The sequence below is a fragment of the Gopherus evgoodei genome, chromosome 1, assembly GCF_007399415.2.
Source record: "Gopherus evgoodei ecotype Sinaloan lineage chromosome 1, rGopEvg1_v1.p, whole genome shotgun sequence".
Lineage (NCBI taxonomy): Eukaryota > Metazoa > Chordata > Testudines > Testudinidae > Gopherus > Gopherus evgoodei.
The window spans coordinates 237985716-238001617 of NC_044322.1; the positions used below are offsets into that span (position 1 = coordinate 237985716).

The following is a 15902-nucleotide window of genomic DNA, read 5'->3' on the forward strand; positions in this document are numbered from 1 at the left end:
TGCGGGTGGAAGAAGAGGAAGGAGGACAGGTAAAAACAAAAAAAACCCACAAACCCCATTCTCAAAAAAGTGACGTGAGAGAAGAACAATAAGCAGCACAGAAGAGAGGAAAAACACAGTTCTTTGAGCTGGGGAAACCAATCTGAGGTACAATAAAACATCCACAGCCTGCTTGGAAAAATCATTCCCATGACACTCTCTCGCACCTGCTTCACTCTTTAGATGACAATTCACAAGCCCCCCTATGCTTCACACCAGGGTTTCAGCCTCCTCTCACCCTCCCTTTCTTCATCTATTATTTTGCACAGTTGCATGAAAGGAGGCTCTTTGTCTTTCTCGTTTAACACGTGGATTGAATACGTGTGAGTACATGCTGGCTGTAGAGCTCCACAGAGAGGACACAGCACAGGCTTCCTCACCGTGCCCCGCAAATGTGCCTGGCCTGAAATGACCCCTTGTTAGGTAGGAGAGAAATTCATTCTCCATGAACATATGCTTCTCAGCCTCTGTGACGGGATGGCCAACTGGCTCTCAATTAGTGCCACTTGAGGGGACAGATTTGTGCTGCACACACTTGTTTGGGAAGAAATTAACTATTTTACACAAACCTCCGGACAGCCACCACCATTACTAAATGACATGCAGCTTCTATCAGCTTGGCCAGATTTGAAGTGGTGACTTAGAAGTGAAAAACCACATATCTAATTACCATTCCCAGCATCATGCAATTGCTCCATGCTATCCTCTCTTCCTGATCCTTGGATGTGTGCATAAGCAGCAGGAGCAGAAAGATGCCTAAGAAAGATCTTGCTTGCATGAAAATGACCACTATAACACAGGAAGAAAAGTCCTAGTTTTAGCAGAATTGTTTCTGTATATCAAAGTTTTCCAGAAGGTGTAGGAAGCGGTTTAACACCACAGCATCCCTAGCAGCAAAACACTCCCAAATGGCTTGGGAATGTGTTAGTACATTCTGTGCAACAGATCGAGTTGCTTCAGACAGATATAAATGTGAATTTAGCCCTAAGGAGCAAAGTTTCTTACTAGCCACATCCTCCACAATCAGCAAGCCAAGGGGAATCTTTGGTGTGGGCCAACGAAACCTACAGGCAGATTCAACCTAATGGTGTTGGCAGCCAACTTGAAGTTCCAATACCAAATGTATAGTTCTGGTAGTGCAGAGCACCCTTAAAGCTGGCCCATGAGGCTAGCTGAGGATGCTGTGATATGAGTAATCAACACCTGGCATAGAGCCTGCATAGCCAACTCTACACCATCCAGCCAACACAGAGTATTCCAAAGGCGGGAAGAGTGGCCAGAAAGCACTGAGCTCCACCAATCCCCCTTGAGCCCACTGCAGGCAGCTAGGAATTAGAGCAGCTCTGAGGCTGCTCTGATCTCTGCCTGAGACCTAATTAACCTCCAGCAACCCTGTGCATTGAGGGAGCATGAAGGTGACATAAAGCCTGTGTCTACTGCTGCCCTAAGCACAGCTCCACTAGAGCTCAGGATCAAGGACTACATCTCTAGGTGCCCAGTACTGAGATTGATCGTCTCTGTTCTTTGTTATAGTACCTGGTCTGCAAGATAAGTGAACAGTGCAGTTTAACTGCAATAATCACTTTACAGGTAAGATAAAATGGGATGTTTTTTTTTGTAAGGTGACAGGTGGTCCTCTGCCTTCAGGGATTCTTAGGGTATCTGTGCCATCTCCAATTACTCCATTGGTTTACTTCTTCCCTTCCGTCCTATTCTCAAGGTCCTGTAACCTAGAGACCTCCCTTGAAGACCAGGTCGGTCTCCTTTCTGAGCCACTGCCACCACTTCTGCCTCACATGGTGGGAGGCGATGGGGAGGGAATTATGACATGTTGCTCACTCTTCCTGCTGAAAAGGAATAAACCCGAGTCTTTTACTTGCTAATGTAATGTAATGATTCATAGAATTTAAGGTCAGAAGGGTCTATAATCTTCTAGTCTAACCTCCTTCATAACACAGGCCAGAGAACTTGACCACGTAATTCCTGCATTGAATTTAATAACTTGTGTGTCAGCACAACATATCTTTCAGAAACACATCAACTTCTAATTTAACAAGTTCAAGTGATGGAGAATTTGTTCTATTAGTTAATTACTCTCACTTATAAAATGTATGCCCTATTTCCAATTGAATTTTTCCTTCCAAAGAAGTTCTAGCCATTGGATTTTGTTAGACCTTTGTCTGCTAGATTAAAAAGTAATGTGATATCATATATAGCCTCACTGCATGCGTAATTATAGGTCATGAGATGAGAAGCACTGACAGGAAGGACCCAGACATACCCCAAAAAAGCATGATCTCAATCTTCCTTGTAAGAGGAAGCTTGTGTGGCCAAAGCCCAGCCAGTGCTCACTGACAGAATGCTGACAAAAGGTGCCAGTAAATCTAAAAATAGCCTAAAATAGAGTTTAAATGAATACCTCTACAGCCTATCAAAATCCCTTAGGAAAATAATCAAGCAGCCCACTAAAATTCACTCTACTTTAATGACTTAGGGCAAAATTTTGCCTTCAGATGTGTTTGTTAAATTGAATGGCTGTAACAAAGGCCAGAATGTGGCCTGTAATTTGGGCAGTGTTGTATAAACCACACACGATGATTCATGATATTTTACTGGGGTGGGAGTGAGTGGAGCAGGATATACTAAAATATTCAATTGAACACTAGACCTGTCTCTTGCGAGTACCGCAGAAAGCACGTAAGCTGCAAAGTGGGGTGCTTTCCGGTCCCTTCAGGCACAAAGTGACACCAGTACAGCAGGGCATACACAGTGAGTCCCACACATAAAACATTCTGTGGAGCGTGAGAAACTGCACCACCGCAAATTGTTATTCAAAGGGACACCAATGTTTGCAAGTGCCAGGATTCCACAGCAAGATGAAATGAAACTACTGGCAACAAGCACAGCCTCCTATGCTACTTTCCCTTCCACAGAAATCCCAGCTCCGTGCGGTATATCAGCACCCTCAATCAACCCAGTGTAGCAAATGTGAACTGGGGGATAAACAGACCAAGACAACTGCCATATTAACTAACTTTGCCCTCCTACTTTTATTAATAAATTTAATTCCTAAAGGGTACAATAATCAGCTGATTTAAAGACTATGTTGACACAGAAACCTGTCCCAGTTCTCACTACAACATCCTCTGCTGTACACTGAATCAGAGGGCAAACCACATGGAGTCTGTAGCAAAGAGTGAAGTAACACTGTTTTGAATAGCTTTCCTGCAGTAATGGTCAGGCTAAGCTACCTGTCACTTCTGGGGTAGTCATAATGAAAATGAAGATTGCTCGATTGACAGTCAAGATGACATAATTCCTCTCATTAGCCAAAGAGCAAACAGTGCAGAGGTAGTGCAAGCTTCTTGACACTGCTCCATTAATTAGCTTCGGTACGCAAAGGTACAACCTTTAAAAAGTCAGAAGCACAATTCAGTCTTCGTGCTCGTTCAGTACTTAGCCCTGCACCATAGGAGCAAATGGGAGTTTTTGTCACTGATTTCCACAGGAACAAAATTAACCCCTCAGTTATTTGTCTCCGTGATCAAGTTGCTAGCAAATTAGTGCTAATTTTTTATGTAAATTTTCCACTAGGAAAAGAACTGAGAGCACCAACTGATCTAACATAGGCTACTGGACAGCTATCACATAGCACTATCATTTACTAAAATCATGGGCCTGACTTGAACCTCTTAATAGTTGAGTCTACTCCAATTATGACGCACGTTACGGGAGATAACGCAGATATGCATAAGGAGTCTTTTGGATAAAAAGGAGTCAGATAAACAAAGTTTTACCATGTGTGCATATATAATACATACACCCACATCATTTCCTGATGTAACCCTGTTGACTTTAATGGAGTCACACAAGAGATGTAATTGCCACTCTGTCTGTATAAATAGTTTATGCCTCTACAGCGTATATATTACCTTCAGGACGAGCCTTTGGTTTCTTGAGCCCTCCATCTTGCATCAACTCAAAAGCAAAGGAAACATTATGGACCTGCAAAAAAGCAATTGAAATAAATTTCCAAATTCTAACAAATCAATAAAAAAGCAGTTACCTTCTTCTCCCTTCTCTTGACATCAGAAATAATGATCTTGGGATTTATTTCGTTGGTTCTAAAATCAACAACATTTGTTGATCTGAATCCCAGGTGTTTTCCTCCCAGGAGTAAAGGCAACAGAAATCAAATCGACTGAGGGACTCATTTAAGTAGGAAGTTTCCAAATTTAAAGAGTCAAAAATTTAATGAGTACAGTCTGAATGAGGAAACCCATGAAAGCTTGGCAGAACAATCAAGTCTCTGTGTTGGAGACTGGTGCGCTACTGAGATCAATAAATCATACAAATGTAAGGCAGGAAGGGACATGCAGAAGTCAAGATGTCAGAGCCTTTATATGAGGACAGAAACATCTGCATTCCTGGTAAGCTCTTCCTGTCTGTATATTCAAGGTAAGTTATAGTGTTTCAGACTCCAAGGAACAGATCATCTGCCATCAATGCAGTAAGGAACTTAACAGCAGTTACTCACCAGAGAGCAGGTGACAATTAGAGACAGAGAGATTAGAAGTAAGGTCAGGCTTAACATTTGCAAATGATTTTCACTAGATCATTACAAACTTAGTACCAAGCAGCAACAGTAATGCACAAAAAAGTACTCTTCGAATTAAGGTGAAGTCAGAGAACAGAACAGGGAGACACACAGGAAAGAAAATATGAGAAGGATCAATTAGGGCTAGTCTATGCTGTGTGGTCGTGGCACAGTGCTGGGAGAGAGCTCTCCCAGCACTCTAAAAAAAACCCACCTCCACGAGGGGTGTGACTCCCAGCGCAGGTGCACTGTCTACACTGGCACTTTACAGTGCTGAAACTTGCACTCGGGGCGGTGTTTTTCCACATCCCGGAGCCAGAAAGTTGCACCGCTGTAAATTGCTGGTGTAGACAAGCCCTTAGAAGAGAAACCTCTTAGAGAGAATGTTAGTCTGAAAGGATTTAACGTGAGCAATCAGCTTTTCTTCTGGATGCCTACTGAAGTTTAAGAAATTCTTCTTCTCTGCACATGGAAAGGTAATTTGGATAAAGATATCTTTGTATGTTTGTCCCCTAAGTGACTGACTCTGGAGATTTGTGGCATGAGGGGGGAGATTTAATTAAAACTACTTATCTCAGTGAGTGAGGGAGTTAAGCATACAAAACTTCTTTGCAGTAGGATAAGAAAAAGTGCCCTTTGTTGGGTTAATTGAAGAGAATTGTAATCTTTCCTCCTACTCCTGTTTTTCCTTGATTTATTTAGGCAAAACTAATTTCAGAGGTAGAAAGAGATGCACAGTCCACAAATAAAAGCTAACTAATCCCTCCCCCATGCTCACGAACACACTTTCTTCTTCTGTGTCTGTTTCAAAACAATATCTAATAACTTTAGTTCAGCATGATTCTCATGCCACTAGACATAAACAAGCAACAACACAATCACAGCTGAGTAGCTATAACACTATAGCTATGTGTTGTACGATTTTATACTCAAGAAAATTCAACCCATAAGAGAGAGAGAAAAAGAAAGAGTCTGAAGAAAAAGGTAAGTACCACCCATTGAGGGGTTTTTTAATGAAGTAATAAAATATTTTCCAACCTGTTCTATAAACACAGTCCACACAGAATATGAAGTCCATCACCACCCACTCCCTTGGTATTTGTTTATTAGGAAAATAAAACTCTAAGATAACGAAGAACTACTCAGATCTTATCCTCAGGCTCAGTTACTCCTAGGCGTTTCTCTCATAGGATTTCTCAGACCACATCCTGGATTCTCTTCTGCCCAGGAAGCCACTCCTACCTCCCATACATCCACATCCGGCAACTAATCACCTGCCTCAGGGAGTGGGCAAAACCCACATTGCTGTTTCTCAGCAGGATCAACATCAGTTAACAGGGCAGGGAGTTTCAGCAAACTCTTCAGCCAGTTAAAATACTTTCCTAATTTGGTACAATATATTTTTTGCTCCATGGTATATAGTACGATCCCTTCTGATGAGGATGAGCTATATCCATCAAAGGTGAGTTGGGCAGTGAAGACCAAGTCCTCTCAGGTGTTGGGCTCCTCCAGGTAGACGCTGGGTCTCAATCACCTCCACTAAAGTCAGCAGGAACTGAAGGTGCTCAGCTTTTTGCAGGATCGTGCCCTTAAAGAATACTAAGTTCCTGCAACTTTACTAACATGTCAAGCCCTGATGCAGCCAGCTTCACTCCCATTCATAACCCCGGAATGCGCCACGCGCTCAGACCAGAGCCACCACAGAACCCCACCAAAACAAGGAGCCAGCCTCAAAGGGGCTGTACAGACCCCAAGCAGGAGGACTCAGGAGACACAGCTGTTTGGAGGAGCTGCTGGTGTGGGGCCGCCTAGCAGCCCAACGTTCTGCTCCTTTCACTGCTGAGGTTTCAGGGAGATCAAGGCTCTCTGGAACCGCAGCGGTGAAAAGAGCAGAAGAATGTGGGGCAGAAGCAGCTGCTGTATCCCACCCCCGCAAGCCCTGTCCTCCAGCAGGGCTGCTCAGGGCTCTCCCGGGAACCGCAGCAGGGAAAGGAGCAGCATGTGGGTTGCTGTACCACCATCAACCCCACCTCACACACCCCTGTCTGCCAGCATGGCTGCTGTACAGACTCCAGGCAGGAGGACTCAGTAGATGCAGCTGCATGGAAAGGCTGGGAGTGGAGCAGGCTCCTCCTGTGTTTTTCCTGGTACACCATACCAGCTATGAATATCTTACCAGTATGGAGTACCAGATCGTACCACCATACCTGCACCACTGCATAGCATGGAGGAGGATTACATAGCATGGAGGCTAACAGTAAACCAGGATATCTACACCAAGGACCATTCCTGAAATTTTTCAGATGATATACTCCAGGGCTCCTTGCTGCCCCTCTCCCAGCCAGCTACCCCGTGCAGGCACCCCCTGCAGTTTCTCCTACTTGTAGCACACCTTGAGGTTGTCACTCAGCAAGACCTTGGGCAGAGCAGAGGGGAAACGAGCTGCTGAAAGTGGGACGAGGACAGGCAAGCCCCGGTGTAGGAGCCAGCCCTCCTCTCTATGGCTGTTGGGAAGGTCCAACATGGACGACCTGTCGCCCCTCCCAATGGCATGCAATATTCACAACCTGCTTATCGCTCTAGGCATCACTGGTCTACACCGTCCAATGCAACAACTTCCCTGCAACAGCCTGGCAAATCCTTATCCTCTCCTCATAGCTCACTTCGTCTGAGATGCCCATCCACAATAACCCACTTTAGCTCAGACGCCATCATTCGTATCTTCCCAAATTTAAAGTAATACATGAAAATGCTTAGCTAGAGTTTTCCTCTGGGTCTCCTAGAGTGCTGTCTGTGCACCTAGAGTATAAACCCTTTGGGGCAGGAACAATGGCCCCGCCAATTCTGAAGAGACTTGCACACAAGCAGACCCCTGAGCCGGTGTAGATTCCGATTGACTTCAGTGGGACTTTGTGTTGCATGCTGCCTACGGGACGCTCATTGCCGGATCAGAGTCTATGTCTGACTGTGTGTCTGGTACAGGGTCAATCCCATTGTCGGTGCTCAGCAAACGAGTTCTAATCCCAGTACTGTCAGAGACTGGCTGTGTGGCCTTGGCCAAGTCACCACCGCTCTGCCTCAGTTCCTCGTGCACACGAGAGGTAATATTACTTATTTCCCTTTTTTACAGGGAAGTGACAAAAATTAGGAAAGATAAAGGACGGCTTTGTGGTGAAGGCACTGGACTGAGACTACTGGGTTCAATTCCTGGCACTGTGGTATTGACTGCCTGTGCTAGCTTGGCCAACTCACTTAGTCTCTTTGTGCCTCAGTTTCCCATATGTAAAATGGGGATAAGACTTCCTGTCTCCCACCTTTTGCCTTTCTTGGATTGTAAGCAGCTCATGGCAGGGATTGTCTCTTACTGTGACTATATACGATGCCTAGCAAAATAAGGCCCTGGTCTCAGAGTGGTCTCTAAGCATTGCTGTAATAATAATTAAATAAGTAATTCAATTGGAACATGTTAAAGTTCTATGTAAGTGTAAACTATTTATTATTTTATACCCTTTGGGTTTATAAATATCATCTGACCACAGCTGTGCTGGACATCGCAGGACCTAGCTTCTCTTCTCTTAAATATGTTTATAGGTATTCACGTGCTGAATGCCTTTCTTAGCCTAGCTGCTGGAGTCATTCAGGAGGTACTGGCAAAGTCACTGGGATTTACACCACTGGCAGTCACTGGGATTTACAGTCAACCTTTAAAGTACAGATTCTAGTAACTGCCAAATGGTACAACGAATGCATCTTTGCTACAGCCTTTGAAAGGAAGGATATGCTATACTCTGGCTTAATTGGGCATGAAGAGAATTCAGCCCATGGATGGAAAATTGCATGTGTGATATGGTAGTGAGAGGAGCACAAACTGGAATTTCTACTCACCTTCTGATCAAAACTTTCAGGCGTTAAATAAAAGTTGTGGAGTGGAACAAAATAGTCTTCAAGCAGACCCATGAGCAATACCAAATAGACGCCATCTGCAAACTGAGGAGAGATACTGGTGAAATTCCCAGATGGCAGGCAGGAGACATTTGATTTCATGCAAGGCTTTGCAACAATGAGAAAAAAATCAAGATAAATAGCCCAAACCATTTACCTCTGCTGGCAGCACTTCATTAGCTGGTTTACAGACATTTAATAATCTACTTCTTGCCCCACTCAGGGCTGGGAAGGAATTTACTGCACTTGTGTCAGAAACAGTAGGACCCTTGGCCAGTTCCTTCTCCCCTGACTCAGCCATCAAGGTCCTGTATCATTGTCAATATCCTTGCAGCTGAGGAATGCCAAATGGGTTTTTCTTTGGAGTCCATTGACCTAGCCCTAAGTGGCTAGACAGGTTGCTGCAGAGGGCCACAGGGATGTCTCCCCACATCTGAGAGCACTGTTTTCACCGCCCTCACTACGAATAACTACGTGCTACATTGACAATGGGAAACTATATATCTTTAAAACACGACCCAGAAGACCACATACAATTCTTTTACACGCCTTTTCCTTGTTTTACACCATATGTAGGTTCACATGACATGGGATGAGGTGCTCAAACCCATGAGGAGAGCCACACCAAGCCTATGAAGAGAACCACCAGTAGAGTATCACTGCTCTAAACCAATACAATTCCTTTTAAATACAGTGGTAGGCACTGTATATGTCAAACAGAATTCCCTATATGGATACCAATACGACCTGTCTGACATCCCCTGGATTTTTTTTTTTAAATCAGAGATAAGGTGGCATATTCAAAGAGTTCTCTGGTGCAGGAGCGTTTTTTGTCCTGTGTGTGTACAACATCCAGAACCATGGGGTCCTGGTCCATGACTAGGGCTCTTATGCTCTACAGTAATATAAATAATAAAGCAGTGCAACTATCCACAGAGACCTACACTCCCGAAACCAGAGTCACATCAATGTGGCATGGGATAAGGCACTACTGCATTAGCAGAAGCGGATCCTCCTGTTAGCTGTCAGTAGACTTAAGGGGGAGATTTTCAAAAGGCACAGATGGCAGAGCGGTGCCTAACTCCAATTGGAAATGAATAGGAGTTAGGGTCTTTGTTGTAATTTGTTCCTTTGAAAAATCTTCATCTACATCTGCTTTGTAGGCCAGCCACTAGAGGAAGTTATCTCAAACACTTGACCAGGTCTCATTCCATCTAGTTAGGGACAGTAGTACAGATAACCCAGCCAGCACGTTCATGTACTACTGCACTATCTGACCAAAGTAAGCAACAGTTCAGTGATCAAAATTCTGTGTGATCTAGTAACTTGTCAGATAGGACAGTCTCTCAACCTACTTTCCAAAGCATAAGAATTCTTGTTAATTCTGACCACTTTGCACTGCAGTTTAGCAATTGCTTCCACAGTGAGTGCTATGATGGAGTTCCAAGATTCTGATTAATTCCTAAAATAGAAGAGTGTCTCATATAACCAATACTTCCACTTACTCTAACCTTCCCTGGACCATTTTCTTGTACTTTTTATATTCTTTGTACATTTCAGCCCTGGTGAATGGTGCTGGATTGACAGCCCTTGGAGATCAAAGACCTGTACCCATAAATCAGATACCACATTGATAGCAATCATACAAAACTCTTGGGGTTGATCAAATCTCCATAGTCCAATTAATCATGGGTGTCTCAGCAGAGAGCTCAAATGTATTTTTGTGATACAGATAGCCAGGCCCCAGAACTGGACTGAAACCTCTATTCACTAAGGCCCCAGAACATCAATCAGTGGATGATCAATTTAATCCATATCAGCCTAGGCCAGATTCAGACCAATTACCTAAATGAAATGCTCAGTAGTCCATAACCAATTTCCTAGGCTATCTAGTGCCCACGCTTACTCTCCTGGGCAAACAGCAAAGAATAAGTTAACCACTTAGTCCCATTTTAAAGCAGTCTTTATCTTTAATGAACTCTCTTCCACTGCACAGTGCAATTGTTTCTATTACAGCAGTTAGAGCTATGCAAGCTTCTGATATACTCTCAGCTGAGTGAAAAAAAACATGCCCCAGTGTCTCCAGAACTCACGTTTGATTGGATTATAGTGCTTTGAAGGATATCCAATACGTAATCTGAGTTAAACACAGACCTATGCCACAACAGACCTATGCCACAACAATTACTGAATCAACTGAGGATTTATCCTGGTTCAGATCAACAGCCTGAATTCACACAATTGGGAAAGACATGCTGTGACCTGCTCTCATCCACAATTTAATTAATATAGCTAGTACTTTGCAAATGTTTTCTTTGATGTGTTAGAATCATTGGTCTGAAACCCAGCCATATATTACAGTCAACACCACAAACAAATATTAAATATTCTAAAACTTCCCTGGTTATCTGAAGCCAGGCAAGGTTACAAATTACCAGCAGTATCTGCTATAAGTCATGTGTGCAGTAAGTGGGCAAGAGAAGCAGCCAGAGGCAAACATTACTGCCAATTACGATCACTTACAAAATAAGGCGAACACATATGAGTATCCCTCTAAGGGAATAAAAGGGGAGAGTGGTTTGAGCATTGGCTTGCTAAACTCAGGGTTGTAAGTTCAATTCTTGAGGGGGCCATTTACGGATTGGGGCAAAAGTCTGTCCAGGGATTGGTCCCTTCCAACCCTGATATTCTATAAAGATAAGCGTACGCAAAAGAGTTTGCACAACTGGGGCCTAAATTAGTAACTTATACCTTGAGATTTATTTTCTTGTATAAAGCTCCTACCTGTGTTTCTAATTCTGTCACTTCCAAATTCAGCTTATTTAGGTGTTTGTTCACAAAGGTGATCAGAGACTGTAAAGGAAAATGACAAGGATTAATGAGGTTAGAAACAAGAACCGATGCCCATATAATAGGGTTAATACAGCATTAGACTAAAAAAAAAAACTGGTAAACAATTGTCACAATACCCTCTTTGCCAGTGCACAAACATAAAAAAAATAATTAAAGTGATATAGCAGTGAAAATTACTATCTTCATTGCAATAATATTATGGCAGGAGTCACCTCTCACAAGTTATTTTTCTTAGCATGCAAGCACACTTTTAGTCTTGGAGGAAATGCTATAGTGGTTTTGATTCAGTAGCAGGTTCTTCGGGGGAGCCATGGTAAGCGGCAGGAGTGTGCGCTGCCTGCCTTAATTCTCTAAACAGAGTCAATTCTTGCACCAAAATTGTTCTATGAGAACTGGGCATTGGCACTGGGCTGAGATTCTTGAATGAAGGGATGGTCTGTGTGCTGTTTGTGGCCCCTCTGTTCCAGAACTGGTGTGTGTATATAAATAAACAAGTTACAATAAGATTATACCCAGGCTCTGTTGGTCTGATTTCCATCCCAAAAGGAACTTGGTCTGCAAGGCCCTAGACATCTGCTACCATTCAGCAGAGGAAAACAGTAGCATAAATATATACTAAAGGTATTTATCCCAACAATCTAGCCATCTGCTTAAAATATTTTTAGAGGTGACGTGGAGTCAGATTTTAAAGTTTATATTAAATGGACAGCATTCACTTAAAATTCAATCAACTTTTTAAAAATGCTTTAGCAGCAGTTTCAGAATGGAAAGATAAAAACTTGTCCAGGCCACAAGCCTAAACATGTTAGTTTAAATGTATCCTGAAAACACCTCTTCTGTCCTGGTCCATGACTAGGGCTCCTAGGTGCTTTAATAATTCAGGCTGTCAAGTGATTAAAAAATTAATTGTGATTAATTGCACTGTTAAACAACAACAGAATACCATTTATTTTAAATATTTTCAAATATATTAATTTCAATTACAACACAGAATACAAAGTGTACAGTGCTCACTTTATATCTATTTTCAATTACAAATATTTGCACTATAAAAAACAAAACAAAAAATTTCAATTCACCTCATAAGTACTGTAGTGCAACCTCTTTATCATGAAAACTGAACTTACAAATGTAGAATTATATACCAAAAAAACTGCATTCAAAAAGAAAACAATGTAAGACTTTAGAGCCTACAAGTCCACTCAGTCCTACTTCTTGGTCAGCCAGTCACTCAAACAAGGTTGGTTACAATTACAGGAGATAATGTTGCCCGCTTCTTGTTTACCTGAAAATGAGAACAGGCATTCGCATAGCACTGTTATAGCTGGTGTTGCAAGACATTTACATGCCAGATGCGCTAAAGATTCATATGTCCCTTCATGCTTCAACCACCATTCCAGAGGACGTGTCCATGCCGCTGATGGGTTCCCCTTGATAATGATCCAAAGCAGTGCGGACTGACACATGTTCATTTTTATTATCTGAGATAGATGCCACAAGCAGAAGGTTGATTTTCTTTTTTGGTGGCTTGGGTTCTGTAGTTTCCGCATCAGAATGTTGCTCTTTTAAGATTTCTAAAAGCATGCTCCACACATTGTCCCTCTCAGATTCTGGATGGCTCTTCAGATTGTTAAACCTTGGGTTAAGTGCTGTAGCTATTTTTAGAAATCTCACATCAGTACCTTCTTTGCCTTTTGTCAAAACTGGTGTGAAAGTATACTTAAAACGAACATGTGCTGAGTCATCATCTGAGACTATTATAACATGAAATAGATGCAGAATGCCGATAAAACAGAGCAGGAGACATACAATTCTCCCCCAAGGAGTACAGTCACAAATTTAATTGATGCATTATTTTTTTTAACGAGCATCATCAGCATGGAAGCATGTCCTCTGGAATGGTGGCTGAATCATGAAGCAGCATTTCTGGCACATAAATACCTTGCAAAGCCAGCTACAAAAGTGCCATGTGAACGCCTGTTCTCACTTTCAGGTGACACTGTAAATAAGAAGCAGGCAGCAATATCTCCTGTCAATGTAAACAAACTTGTTTGTCTTATGTGGCAAACTCAGGACAATTTAGCTACCAGGAGAGGGGTAGTAATTAGTCCCAGAGGGGTTAAAAAGCCTCTCCCTATCCATTGAGGGGAGATAGCCACGGAGAAACAAGGCTCAGCTGGAACAGGGGTTACTAGGGAACTAATTAGCTTCAGCTGGCCCCAATTGCTGGGGACCTTTTGAAACCCTCCCTGGCAGGGAAGCAGGGGGGAGGAGAGAAGTAGAGTAGCTGCCAGCGAGTAGGTGCTGCAGGACTCTGACACTCTTCCTGCAAGGCAGATTGCACTCTCCCCAGAAGGAGGGAAAAACTGAGCAAGGGACTGGCTGAGAAGGGATCGGCCAGACCCTGTGCGACCGGGAAGGGCTTTTGCTTTGCCCAAGCCTGCGGCTCCAAGGCGGCAAGGGACTGAGCCAGCAGAGGAGAAGCAGGTACATTGCCACACTTAGCAATTGGCAGAATAAGAAATAGGACTGAGTGGACTTGTACGCTCTGAAGTTTTACTCTGTTTTGTTTTTGAGTGCAGTTATGTAACCCAAAAAAATCTGCATTTGTAAGTTAAACTTTCACGATGAAGAGATAGCACTTCAGTACTTGTATGAGGTGAGCTGAAAAATACTATTTCTTTATCATTTTTACAGTGCATACATTTGTAATAAAAAATAATATAAAGTGAGCACTTTGCACATTGTATTCTGTGTTGTAATTGAAATCTATACTGAAAATGTAGAAAAACATCCAAAAATATTTAATAAATTTCAATTGGTATTCTATTGTTATAAGTGCAATTAATCACGATTCATTTTTTTGAGTTAATTGCATGACTTAACTGTGATTAATTGACAGCCCTACTAGTAATACAAACAACAATTAAATAATGCAAAGAAGCAAATCTCAGTTCCAATCTCTATGTAAAATAGTTACTCAGTTTTATGCTCAACAATTTAACATTGGTATTTGCACACGCTAATGGAATAATGCAAAGTCTTTGTCTGTTCTCTTCCAGATGAATATATTAACACAAGCTGGTTCAGATTAATGGCTAGTCTTCTTTTTCCCTCTGCCCCCAAAAAGAGGCATGTTGAAGGTGGAACAGAGAGTGGCCTGTGATCTGCATCAGGAGAACAGCCCCACAGGACTGTTCCAGGTGTTGTAAGTGAGCATCCCTTTGGATATGTTAATGAAAGTGAAGTTTAAGCGTGAAAGTAAAACATATACGTGCGCGTGTGTGTATGTGTAATACAACTTCTTGCAGCCATAACTGATGAATCACAACCTATATATCTACCCCGCTGACAGCCACAGTACACTAGTGAGATTCTCTAGCTGTGGAAGGGCACCCCTCGTACAACGCAACTGCTCAGATCAGACACTGGGTGATTATTTTGGATATTAATACCTGCAGTTTCTCTCAAAGTGCTGTATGGAAGAGTGCTGACAAACACCAAGAATGATCAAAAACCCACTTGAAATTATGGGAGTCTTCACTGATTCTAAGGCTGATCTAAAGGCGGAGGAGGCCTGAAATTACTTCAAGTCAAAGTTGCAGAAACTATCAAGAAAGGGGAAAAAATTCATAGGCAGGAGGTTCAGATCAAGCTGGAGGAGCGAGTGGAAATCCATCAGTTTCATGAATTTGTTAGTCTCAAGTGTCACAAGTACTCCTGTTATCTCAGAGAGGTGATTAAGAAAAAGCAGAAAGACTACAAGGAGTGGAAGATGAGAAGGATAAGCAAGGAAAGCTACCTTATTGAGATCAGAACATGTAGGGATAAAGTGAGAAAGGCTAAAAGCCATGTAGAGTTGGACCCTGCAAACGGAATTAAAACCAATATTAAAAGGTCCTATAGCCATATAAATAAGAAGAAAACAAAGAAAGAAGAAGTGGGACCGCTAAACACTGAGGATGGAGTGGAGATTAAGGATAATCTAGGTATGGCCCAATAGCTAAACAAATACTTTGCCTCAGTCTTTAATGAGAAGCTTAGGGATAATGGAAGGATGACAAATTGGAATGAGGATATGGAGGTAGATATTACCACATCCAAGGTAGAAGCCAAACTCGAACAGCTTAATGGGACAAAATCAGGGGGCCCAGATAATCTTCATCCAAGAATATTAAAGGAACTGGCACATGACATTGCAAGCCCATTAGCAAGAATTTTTAATGAATCTGTAAACTCAGAGGTTGTACCGTATGACTGGAGAATTGCTAACATAGTTCCTATTTTTAAGAAAGGGAAAAAAAGTGATCCGAGTAACTATAGGCCTGTTAGTTTGACATCTGTAGTATGCAAGGTCTTGGGGAAAAAATTGAAGAAGAAAGCAGTTAAGGACATTGAGGTTAACGGTAATTGGGACAAAATACAACATAGTTTTACAAAAGGTAGATTGTGTCAAACCAACTTGATCTCC

The 15902-nt window shown here is 42.4% G+C and overlaps 1 protein-coding gene across 5 annotated transcripts in view; it reads right to left on the reverse strand.

Annotated features, from left to right (window-relative positions):
* The window catches only part of PARVB (parvin beta), a 107340-nt gene that overhangs the window by 4349 nt on the left and 87089 nt on the right, over positions 1–15902 (reverse strand). For all 5 annotated transcript variants that reach the window (XM_030539938.1, XM_030539956.1, XM_030539959.1 and 2 more), the window contains exons 10-12: positions 11363–11431; positions 8522–8623; positions 3972–4044 (exon numbers count right to left, since the gene is read on the reverse strand). In XM_030539938.1, coding sequence (XP_030395798.1) covers positions 3972–4044; positions 8522–8623; positions 11363–11431 — 244 coding nt within the window. The remainder of the gene's footprint in view (positions 1–3971; positions 4045–8521; positions 8624–11362; positions 11432–15902) is intronic.